Source organism: Periplaneta americana, chromosome 16 (genome assembly GCF_040183065.1).
Source record: "Periplaneta americana isolate PAMFEO1 chromosome 16, P.americana_PAMFEO1_priV1, whole genome shotgun sequence".
Lineage (NCBI taxonomy): Eukaryota > Metazoa > Arthropoda > Insecta > Blattodea > Blattidae > Periplaneta > Periplaneta americana.
Window position 1 is genome coordinate 159,073,942 of NC_091132.1, and position 12,873 is coordinate 159,086,814.

Below are 12,873 nucleotides of genomic sequence, written 5' to 3' on the forward strand. Positions count from 1 at the left end.
AGCATCCTCAGGGGTTCCATCCATCTTAGAACCTTCCAGGATCAGCTGTTCAGATGGCAAAAGATCTGATGGTCTGACTCTAGTCCCATGGCATGTTGGCAAATCTTTAATTTGGGATTCCACATGTGTGGATACACTGGCCCCTTCTCATCTGTCTTCAACCTCTAAGACACCAGGATCTGCAGCAGAAAGTGCTGCTATCAGTAAACATCATAAATATAAACATTTTACAGATAATTATATTTTTATCGCCTTTTGCGGTTGAAACCTTTGGATCATGGTGTAGTGAAGCCGAAGCTCTTATCTCCACCATAGGCAGAAGATTAGTGCAGCTTTTTGAGGCTCCTCGAAGCAGTCAATATCTACGTCAGCACATTGGTATCACCATTCAGCGTGGTAATGTAACAAGTCCTCTTATTTAGATGAAATTTTCTTTCTTTAATTAATCAATTTATATCAATACACCATATTTTATTTTATTATTCTTTCATTCTGTATACATAAAATTTATGTAATCAGTTAATTAATATGATTTATACTAATATTAGGCAATATGTTGATTGTATATACCTCAAACTTAAGTTTCAAAAGTAGCAATATTCTTTTTTGTGTAACTACCAGTGAATATTTATTTTCATTTAAATAAAATTATGTATTATCAACATTAGTTTTAAAAACATAAAATTACTTAGTCACACATTAAACAGTGTTAGAATTTTTAAAAAAGGTATATATACCTTCGACAGACAGCCCGTTTCGATGTGATGTTACGTCTTCATCAGTGTCTGTCGAAAGTATATACCTTTTTTAAAAATTGTAACACTTTTTAACGTGTGACTAAGTAATTTTATGTTTTTAACAAAGTGTTAACGTGAACTTTAATCAATGATTAGTTTTAAAAGTAATTACTAGGGAAATAGACATTTATTGCAATTACCCAATGTCGAATTAACCTATTTGTATTATATTATAATTTGAAAAAGTTTTCAATCTTACAGAATCTATATTTTCTATCAGTACGTTAATTGGCACGACTGACATAATGTATTGTGATAAAAAAACGGTGAAATTTCAACTGTCTACTTTCACTTGTTTCAGAGAAAATGGGGACAAATGCAAAGAAATGTAATTTTTTTTAAAACCAAATACACAAATGAACACGTGGGAAGAACTATATTTCCTTAACTGCACATTAAGGTTCATCTCCTAGACCTAATTTAATGTAATATTTAATCTTCCTCAATTTGGTGAGGTTGCCAAAGACAAAGAATGTTAAATAGTAACATTTAAGATGACAATAAAAATGTCTTACAAGAAATTTGTTTACAACAAACTAAAATTTACAGTAGATAATATTTCACATAATGAAAATTTGCAGTAAAATAAAAAATACAGATAAAATAGAATGAGAAAATTAAATTTGAATTGAAATACAAGTGTTGCCGTAAAATCTGCAGAGAACCCTTCAAAGCTATCATAGAAATGATATGAAAACGCTGCCAACATAGAACAGAATGAAGTTTCTGGTAGAAAATTAATAAAAGAAGAGAAAGAAGATCTCTAAGCCAAAGAGTTTTGAAGTTCATACTCTCGGAATAAGTAAAGATTTGTAACTTTTATACTGATAAAAATCATCTAACATGAATGCAATACATAACTGCATCATAAAATGTATGTTATATCAATTTCTTCAGAAAAGTTAAAGATATGCTTTAAATACAAAATATGGAAACAACAATATTTAAATTCCCTTGCATCCAATTGACTACATTTAAAATCAGGTAGAAAGTTCTCAACCCAAGTACTATCAATTTTCTTATCTACAGTTTCTACCCACTGATGCTAGTTCCATTTTTTCATTCTCTATGCAATTCGCATTCATCACTGGATGTGTAACAATGCCATCTTCAACAGTGCAAATGACATATTGGACCGCCATTATGGGTTTTGATTTCATTTAAAGCAAGCAAAGATAGCACTTTACGGAGAGTGCATGTATTGAGGAGTTCGGTTCGATTCCCATGGGACAACTAAGATAAACCTCTTCCCACTGAGGTAAGCTTTCTATGTTATAGTATGATTCCTGCTTGAAAACTGCAACAATAAGTAGGGAATAAAAACATTTACATTTACGTTTTGTAGCGTCAATGACTATTCTAGGATTAAATGTATATATTGGGGACTGATAATTAAGCCTCGATTGTCTAAAAACACTGCCGAACGTGAAATGCAATTTCAAAATTACTGAGGACAATGAGGTTTTATGGTTTTCATACACTACATTGTTTTATGACCATCTTCTTTATTAATGAATACAAACAATACAAATTGTACAATGCTACACTTCTGAATGTTTGGAATTCTGTGAATAGTAAATTGTATTTAAATAGTATTTTAAATCTGGATTATACTGCAAAATGTAGGCCTACACAAAGTCACGGAAATAGGGATCAATAAGAACATGGAACATCAATAATAATAATAATAATAATAATAATAATAATAATAATAATAATAATAATAATGTTATTATATAATCGTAATATTACAAAATAAATATTAATAATAATTATTCATATAATTAATACTATTAATATCTAAAAATAAATATAATATTTATTAGTTCCATATCTGAATTCTCTGCGTATTTATCCATGAAAACAAATTACCGAAATAGGTAAACTGCAGAAATTTGTAGCCTCTTTAAAGAACATATTCATCCCACCCAACAGAACAATTACGTTCTAGATTTTATATAATTTACTTACTTACTTATGGCTTTTAACGAACCTGACATTCACTGTCGCCCTCACATAAGCCCGTCATCGGTCCCTTTCCTGAGCAAGATTAATCTAGTCTCTACAAACATATCCCACCTCCTTCAAATCCATTTTAATATCATCCTCCCATCTACGTCTCGGCCTCCCCAAAGATCTTTTTCTCTTCGGTCTCTATGCATTGTGGATTTGCCCATAAGTGCTACATGCCCTGCCCATCTCAAATGTCTGGATTTATTGTTCCTAATTATGTCAGGTGAAAAATACAATGCCTGTAGTTCTACGTCGTGTAACTTTCTCCATTCTCCTGTAACTTCATCCTTCTTAGCTTCAAATATTTTATTTTATACACGGTAATTACGTGTCTTAATTATTATTAAAATTAAAATATATTAACATTTGTATTGTAAGGATTATTTTATTTTTTTTTTTAATTCTTTTAAAGATCTTAGGAAAGTTCATAGTAGGCCTATGTACTGATTATAGTGAATGTACACTTTAAACTAAATTGAAAATGTATTATTGTTCATGTGTGACTTATACAACATTGGAAACACTTAATAGACTTTGTTTGCAAAAAATATGCTAGGATATGTATTTTATGATTCAAAATCTTGTAGAAATGCAATTATACATATATCAAGAGTTGTAGATATAATAATATTAATATTAATAATAATAATAATAATAATAATAATAATAATAATAATAATAATCTGTGGTGCTACAGCCCATGAAGGGTCTAGACCAACCAGTCGGCTGCTGGCCTCACACCCATATGCCGAAGCACAGGTGGACGATCAGAATGGAGGTATCGTGTGGTTAGCACGATGATCCTCCCAGCCATTATAGCTGGCTTTCGCAACCGGATTTCACTACCTACCATAGCTCTCCAAGTGCATCACGATGCTGGATGGGCACCAGTCCCATACACTGGCCAAAATTTCATGAGAAAATTTCTTCCCCATGAGGACTCGAACCAGAGTGCATTCAGTAACACGAGTCCTAGGCAGGATGCCTTAGACCACAATGCAGGACTGTACATATTATATTTTGAAAAATTTACATCACATATGAGGTAAGGTAATTATAATATTTTTGGTAGTGTGATTTACACGACAATGAAAGACAAGGAGAATGCATTCCCTACTATAATTTCACAATTTCTGCTCTTTTATTTGCATGAAAATTATGAGAGGTGGATAGGATTTTCAGCAATGATGAAATGAATTGCAATGGCAAGGAAATTAAATTTTGAATATTATTTTACCGCCTGTTCCTCAAAATATATTGTGACTTACATGACTTGTCAAGGTACTTACAAACATAATATTCTCAACCTTCTGTATGTTTCTGTGTCCATATACAAAGAATAAAAGAAATGGAGAGAATACAATCACATCTTTGTGCAACATAACAAGCTAATATAAAGTGTAACTCCATACAATATAACACAACTTATGACTTTTCTTGCAACATTTACATATCACCTAGCCTAAAATTATATTCTTGAAATCAAAATTGAAAGAATTTTTAAGACTGTTATCAAAACTTGGCTGTGGTAGTACTGCTTTAATTTTTTTCTCTTCGACTATATGTACCCATCATCCTTTACTGGCCAATGAAATTTAGAAGTTTCTGCATCATATCTTAAGAATTTAACTTGAATTTTTTTTCGTTTTAAAATTTATTCACCACATTTCCTGCAAAGTGTTTCACAGTTTTCTTTCCAGAGAATGGTACCAAAATCCAGCCCCCTATGTTCACTCATTTCTTAAACTCTCACGGTGTCACTGAAATGCTAATACCGGTACTATCAGTGCTGCGCTTACTGGTACATTCAGCTGTTGGACAAAAAACACCTTCTTTAAAATCAAATAACCTTTTTGGTACTCCATGTCCAATACCAGAATATTCAATTCTGCTTTTTGATACAGAGTGAAAGTAATGATAATTTCTAGTATCAGACATAGTGCATAGTTGTGATTTCACTTCCTTAGTTTTTCCGATTTGTTTGAATTGATATCACTTGCACTGCAATATCTTTGGGCATAATTGCTGTGCACATTCAGCAAATTGCTCAGCAGTTTCAGGATCAATTGTTCTGGCATGGCACGGGTAGCTTCTTGTATCCTTCGTTTTACCCTATCACCTAACCCATCTATTGGCCCCTTTCCATGGGTAGTAGCTGAAAAGTTCCTAGTAACCTCCTCTGGCTGTAAAGTATCCAGGACAGAGAATACTTTTGTTTGAAATGTTGGGCTGTGCCATCAGATTGATACTGTGTATGTGAAAACAAAATGTTTGGATGCTTTGTCTTAAAGTGATCAGCCAGCAAAGTATTGAAGTGGGCTACTGCAAACTTATCATGCTGCATTTAATCAGATACTATAACATAGGATTCATGTTCTACTTGTTCAGTTTTGCAGCAGTTCGTGCAATCTATGACATTAAATCTCCAACTCTGTTGTTGCTAAATGCAGCTATGAGGCTTTTCGAACTGAAAGTGTGTCCTACACTCACGTATGGGCTAGAGCTTATATGGGAGCATCTAACTTTAAGTCAAATGAGGGCAATGGAGGGTCTCAGGCCAGGTTCCTGAAGAGGATAATGGGGATTTCAAAATTTGCACCATCGAGATTGACCTACATACTAGCCCGAGAGACATATCTAGTGGAGGATCTGAGGATCAACCTGCAGCTGCCATCTACAGAGTGGTACAAGAAGCTGCCTGAAGAGTTGCGGAGGAAGAAGGATGAAGTATGGGAGGAGTTTTACACTACTGAGGCAATGACGCGACACGAGTGGACTGAGACAAACTTTCAGATGAGACACTGGGTCGTAAGAATAAAGTTGAGCATATCCTTTTACTCACTATTTTGAAGGATGTGCTTCAGATTTTAATAATAAAAAGCAGAGCACAACCTTCTTCTCCTGATGACGCAATAGGAAAAGAGCACTTGCTTCACAGGAAGAAGCATTTGCTTGGAGCGGAACCTCTTGCTTCAAAATTAGAAAAATGTATGAATAAAGTGAAGCATATCCTTCGATTCAGAAGCATATCCTTCTAAAAAGTGAAGTCTGGTCAGGAGCAGACTCATCTCTGTGATGGTTGAATTACCAGTCGCATTACGACGTGAAAAGTACTACCAATTATGTTGGTGTGCTGTTAGGGAGCAGTATAAGAGTTTATGTACACTTAATGAAGAAAATGTCCAATGGATTAATCCCATTTTTGGAAGAAACACAGGGGAGAAGAGGAGGGGCATTCTCGGCCTCTTTAGCCCAAGTGCTAGCTGCTGTTTTGAATCCAGGAGGCCCGGATTCGACCCCCATCCAGATCATGATGGAATCTGTGGTTGAAAAATCAGACGTTGCAAAGGATTTTCTCGGGATACTCCCATTTCCCTCTATCATTTCATTTCTTCTATTATCTGCAATAGTAAAAATAGGTTAGTGTAAAGTCTTGGGAGTTTCCGATGCTGATATAGGAAGAGATTGGGGCCTGGAGCCCCTGGGGTTTATCAGGCTACTCGTCGTGAAATGAGACCTGGCTATATCTGGAGCTGAGGCAGGTTGGCCAACTTATCAGCGTCGGATTCATGGATTCCACCGAAGCCACCGTCGGACTTGAACAATTATCGGATATAGGCCTATAGAGCTCACAATTGACCAAACTGTGCCTAAGTGTGCAGACTCGTATCGGATCCAGCCCTCTTAAAGCCAGACATCCTTGGAAATGAAGATGATGATTTTATTTTATTTGTTATTTATTTATTTTTTTTTTTGGAGTTTATGGTCGATCCGAGATTCTAATCAGGTATTACAGAAGATATGGATATACATGGCACCACTATGAGTAAAACTGTTATTAGTGTAAAGGTAAAAGTAAAAAGTAAATCCATGGCGTTACAGCCCATGAAGGGCCAAGACCGACCAGCCGGCTGCTGGCCTCACGTCCACATGCCGAAGCAGAGGTGGACGATCATCCAATCAGAATGGAGATAACGTGTGGTTAGCACTATGATCCCCCCAGCTGATATAGCTGGTTTGCAAAATCGGATTTTTGCTACCTATCGTAGCTCCCCAAGTGCATTACGATGCTGGGTGGGCACCGGTTCCATACACTGGCCGAAATTTCATGAGAAAATTTCTTCCCCCATAAGGACTCAAACCAGCTCGCATTCCGTAACGCGAGTCCTAGGCAGGATGCCTTAGACCACGATGCCACAGTGCGGGACCTGTTATTAGTGTATCTAAAAAAAAATAACAGAAAAAGCGAACATATGGCTCAAGTTGTCAACATCATTACAAGATACGTACAACTGTTGCAATAACTGAACAGTTATAGAAATTTAATTTTCTGAATGCTATTAGTGTATTAGACTGGACTCTTGTGTATTCTTAAACCTACACAGCATGCTGGTAATATCATGAAATGATTAGCATGTTGCAGGCTACATGCAATGCAAAAGAACGCTTTACGAGTGTTACAGCTAGTTGGTCAGGGTCCGTTCATGACTATAGAATAAGGAAAAATTCATCAGTTCATGATGTGTTAAGTGGATTTAAAAATACTGTCCTACTGGGTGATGGCTTTGAATCATGGCTCATGGTATCATATCGAAATCGGATTTTAAAATAAAGAGACAGTTATTTTATAATAGAACTTTCATTTGGCCAACTAAGAAATAGGTTTTCTATTCTACAATACGCCTGTACAATTGCTGCCTCAAACGTCCCAACAATCATTGTTTGTTGCTTTGTGTTGCATAATGTAGGCTAGAGAAGGACCTAGATGATCATGATTATGACTTTACAGAAAATATACAGGATTTAAATAAAGATGAAAATACTTTAGAGCCAGAGGAACCTGTCACTGGAAGGACTTCAAATCTATTCACGTCACTGCATTGATATAATTTTTCTACTCGTATTTTATTGATCCACACAGATTAACGCAGAAACTTTAATTAACCATCATTATTTCTCACACTCAGTAGGCGCAATTATATTTAATAATACTATCATGACCACTGCAAAGACGCATGTTAGGAGGAAGTTATTAGTATGCCGAATTTTCTTCGAAATATTTTATCATTTTCTGAAATGCTGTCTCTTTTTTTTCCTTTGCACTTCTGGAACTTGTGACTTTTTTTCTAATATTCCGGGATGTGTAACTAAAAATATCATTGTATTTTCAAGGGGCTCACAATTACCGCCATCTGAATCAGAAGATCCAGTTTTAATCACGAGGAATCTTTACCTAGTTGTGATTGAAATAAGTGTGGTTTATTAGCATCAGAAGGAAAGTTGCTGTGTCATTGGGAGGCCCGCCGTTGCTGCTTTTTGCGTTCCTTTATGAAACCGAACACCCGCACTGAGTTGATAAAGAGCGCCGACAAATACACAGTATTGCAACATGAAACGTCACAACAACTTTCATGAGCACATGCTCCTGTCTTAGAAGCAGAAGGTTGAAGGATAAGGTAGAGGTTATTCTTACAATTCGAAGCATATGCTTATATTTCAACCTCTTGCTTCGAAGGAAATCCTTCAGTTTTATTCATATGGCCCACTTAGTAACAGGACTAGCTGTGCATGGTTTGCATTTCAAAATGTGTGTGACAACAAGTTTTCATGACCCAAGGGATACATGCGTGTGAGACGTCCAGCAAGAATATGCTCCATCAGTGAACTTGTAAAGGACATATAAATCAATGCACATTGTGCGCAATTTATTTCTATACTTGTTCAGTTTCTGAAGCAAAATATATAAAAGCTGTATACTAAGTACAACTATGTAACACCCAATGAGCAGACTGTATCACATCTTGGTATTGAAAGCAATAACTTTCAATGAAGTCATTTGAATAATATTATTGTATTGGGCACAATATTTTTCTTCAGGTTTTGAAAATAAGAAGATTGTTTTGAGTTAATAAATTTGCATGTTTAAGGAATTGTGGCAGCTTACCTCTCACTGCGTCCAGTACCTCTGTAACAGACCCACATATTCTTTTTCTGGATGTGTCCTCCTCCGTCTTTCACCCATTATTTGTAGATTCTTTCATCATCTCTGATCTTGTGAAAATACATTAAGAATGTATCTAGCAGTGCCACAGACATCATGCACTTCACTTTGTTCTCATCGCATACCAACGTTTCGTATAAAATCTGATATGCTCTTAGACATTTCTGATAATGATGCAAGTAGCAGTGTCATGTTCTCATGATAAATACAGAGGCATAAAAATGTTCAGGAGTGTGTTGTGGACGAAGTTCACCAAATCTTGCCAATTCAATTTTAAATTCTGGGTAATTGTTTTGTGACTGTTTGTAGGTTTCACTCACACCAAGGAACAGAAACCACTTTTGTACCTTCTCTTTTTCACCTTCTGAACAAATGATGACATAATCCTTGGTCCCAGGCATTTGATAGGACATGCTGTCACTGTTATAGAAAGCTCACAGGTCCCTCGAATAACAGCTAAATTGACAAGAACTCATATCTCTTCTTTGGTGCTCCTGTTATCGAAGTGGTCTCAAAGTCGACAGAAATTGAAATACATTGAATCCCATAATTGCTTGTATCCCACTTGGTCTGATCACTTGATTGGATCACATAATCCTGTAGCTCATCGTGGATTCATTTTAAATAGACTTACTAGTTGCCAGAAAGAAAAAAAAAGTGCTTACCGGTACGTTTTATCTTTCACATTCGAATGTGGAAGGCTGCACAGTGTATATTGCATTTTCGGCACTGCCTCCGAGATTGTAAAAAGAAAAAAATATATAATCATCATAATCTATCAGCCAGAGTGTAATCAAACTGACATCCCCAGCACACGAGTCCCTTTCCCTACTCCATCTACACTGGTTATCACTAGCTGTGTTAAATTAAATTCCAAGCATTCCAAAAATTTTAGGCGACTATTACAAGTCTTTCAGAACTTTCGAAACAATTCCAGGAATTTACATGTATTTCACTGACTCAATTACCTATCGAAGTTTCTTGCAGTATTATAGGTTTACAGGGACATCTATCTGCACCAGAGAAAATTTTCAGAGAGTGAACTCTGTATGTTTCATAGAATCCACTCATTCAGCAATAAGACTAATTTAATTGCGTCAATCTACATCATGGGACACCCAACTTTAGTTTTGTTCTAAAGTGAGCCAAATTACGGCATTTATAGCCCTTAAAACTTCTCCATCGTCGAATAAGATTTTACTATCTACTATTCCACATTTCTGAAATGTTTCAGGAACAACAGGAGTCCATGGAGTGAGAAGACATCGATGCAAGCAGCCCATGGAGTGGAACCCAGCCGAACATCTGGCTGCACCAGGATACCAGACAATGGAATGGGATACCTAACGGAATTAATGATGGTGGACAAAGCGTTTTGCCAACAAGGTAAGACTTTGTGGCTTGCATCTTCTTTATTAGATCACATAATTGAATTATCATGAACTATTACTCCAGCAGTATTCCTCGTCTGCAATTCAGTAGCAGGAAACTGGGGATTTAAGATTATTTACCTCTAGAAATATAAGGCTTTTGCTTTGAGAACTATTATTATAGCATTTTTATAATGTCTGGAATGGGGAATTCTCCTTAATTCTTGAAATTACTTTTTACAGATTTTTTGATAGCTTGCATGTTCGAATGTGTGGAAATATTTAGATTTTAACGACGATAAAACAGTATGTTCTTCCGCATAGGGTTTTGTGTCTTTTGGGGTTTAGACAACACCAGTTGTTACAAACCACATACAAAAACATCAACCACAAATCTACGAATATGTACAGATACGGAAACAAACATTGGAGTTTCCTTACTGTCTAAGTTTCGCTTACAACACAGTGAGCATGTGCAGTAAACAAGAGCCCCTGTATATATGCTACTTGTGAACAGTCGTGCGAAACTGTTGCCTACATACAAGTGGACACCCATCAAGACTCGCTCCATGAAAGAATTTCGAGAAGACTAAGTACTCAGTGCGTATGAGAATGTGTAGCGTTTCTTTTTTATTACGATTTTGTTGAGACGGACTGTTCCCTCTTTGTAGCATTTGTTCAGTCTGCTTATGATTTTCGTGTAACTTTAAGGCATCAGTCCCGGAAATGAAAAGTGCTGTAATTTTAACTATGCTTTTCTGGTGTGCACAACAAATACAGAAAGGCGAGAATAAGATTATTCCAATATTAGTATTAAAAAGTGTAACGTACAGAAATTTACAATATGAGTAATAATTAATACTAACACTGGGCAATTCTGCGAAGCATGGCCTACGGAAAGTGTTGTCTAGCAGTAGTTGTGTGTCGTGCTGACCACCATGGAGACTTGCAATAACCTTCACAAGCAATTTCTGCTACACGTCAAATGTGAGCTCTGCTAGACATATTTTCATTCAGGGACACCAAGAGCCAAGGGGCTTTCATAGCACAATCAAAATTACCCCACGCCTACCTATACTATTTTTAGACCTAAATATTACTGTAAAACCTCCCAAAATAGACTTCAATATACACAGAAAACAAACAGCTACTACACATGCCATCGATAATAATTCCACCCATCCCACAACACACAAAATCAGCAAATTTAGGTACCTTATTGACCGTTTACTTACGATACCCATGAACAAGAGTAACTACAAAAAAGAATTGAATTATATTCAAAACCTTGCAAAAGAAAATGGCTATGGAAAACACTTAATTCAGAAACTACTTAAAAACAGAAAAGCCATATTACTTAAGAAAAAACACACTACATTAGAACCAGAAAATGCAAAACCGAACAAAAAATGGCAAACCATGACTTATTTCGGGAAAATTTCTAATCAAATCGATAATTAAAAAAAAAAAAATAAAATATCAACATAGCATTCAAAACCAACAACAAGCTTCATAACATAATCCCCAATAGAACCAATAATAATGAACCCCTCTTAAATAGTGGTATATATCAATTGCAATGTAAAAACTGCACCAAACTATATATCGGTCAAACCCACCATAATTTCAAAATAAGATATAAAGAATACGTTACAGATTTTAAATACAATAGAAACAAGTCGAAATATGCCCATCACCTCATAGAAGAAGGACATGAATTATGTAATATAAAAGATACACTAAAAGTTATAAAAGCTATTAACAGCCCCTTAATAGACATTGCAGAGCAATTTTATATTGCAAAGAATTTCAACGAAGGAAAACACCTTTTAAACGAACAAATAGTTAATCCCAATAACCCATTATTCAATTTATTTAAATTAATCTCGAAAAATCGGACATCATCCTATAATATTACATCACATCCTCCTACCCCGACATCACTTCCGGTTCCGCCAGACATTCATTAAAATAAGAAACGTCGAGCACACAAAATGTCCAACCAATGTAAGTAAGTTAATATTTTCAATCAATGCATTTAAACTCCAGTATATTCACACATGTAACAACAACATTTTATGTTCGCAGTATAAAAGGCTTAACTGAAAATCGTATGGTGACAATGATGAATTTGTAACATCCAACCTTGGCAAACCGAAGGAATACAACAAGCATCAATGTAACTGATATTACGCAACATTTCATCGTGGTACAGTGCTTCGACTTGCGTAAGTGAAACAACATGAATCCTTGGTGTGTTAATATATAACAAACAGAATTTTAACATTTTAATACGTGCGACACAGTGCAACTCAAAAACATTTTAATAAATACAGGAACTGCACGTGATAACAACTTCAAGATAACCATGTTGTTACATAAAACAATGGGACTTTTATTGTAGATGTAAATTAGTATAGATTTTAATTATTAGTAAGTGTTTTTAATTTAATTTATATATTATCTTGTAAACGATGGTAGATCATCAAGGACACATACCATATATTTCACACACATAAGGTGTATCTATTTGATCATGTAATAATTTAGACCTCCCGAATTAAAAAAATAACACACAAAATGTTCCATCTGTTCAGGTTTTTGAGACGACAATATAATTAATTTTATATGCATTCTATTTAAAAAATCACCATATTTCGTCTGAAACTACTTTGTTCTACAAATGTGATGA

At 35.3% G+C, this 12,873-nt stretch overlaps 1 protein-coding gene and 1 long non-coding RNA gene across 7 annotated transcripts in view; one reads left to right on the forward strand and one right to left on the reverse strand.

Annotated features, from left to right (window-relative positions):
* The window catches only part of LOC138691582 (uncharacterized), a 110,217-nt gene that overhangs the window by 16,017 nt on the left and 81,327 nt on the right, over positions 1 to 12,873 (forward strand). For 3 of the 4 annotated variants that reach the window (XR_011329913.1, XM_069813691.1, XM_069813692.1), the window contains exon 2: positions 10,046 to 10,197. Coding sequence is in view for 3 of the 4 variants with exons in the window: in XM_069813691.1 (XP_069669792.1) it covers positions 10,046 to 10,197 (152 nt within the window). In the remaining variant the exon portion in view is untranslated. Of the gene's footprint in view, positions 1 to 10,045; positions 10,198 to 12,269; positions 12,699 to 12,873 lie in introns of those variants that run through there. The other variant, XM_069813693.1, reaches the window with a different exon arrangement.
* Positions 1 to 12,873, reverse strand: part of LOC138691584 (uncharacterized) — a 56,648-nt gene that overhangs the window by 12,892 nt on the left and 30,883 nt on the right. The window lies entirely within an intron of this gene.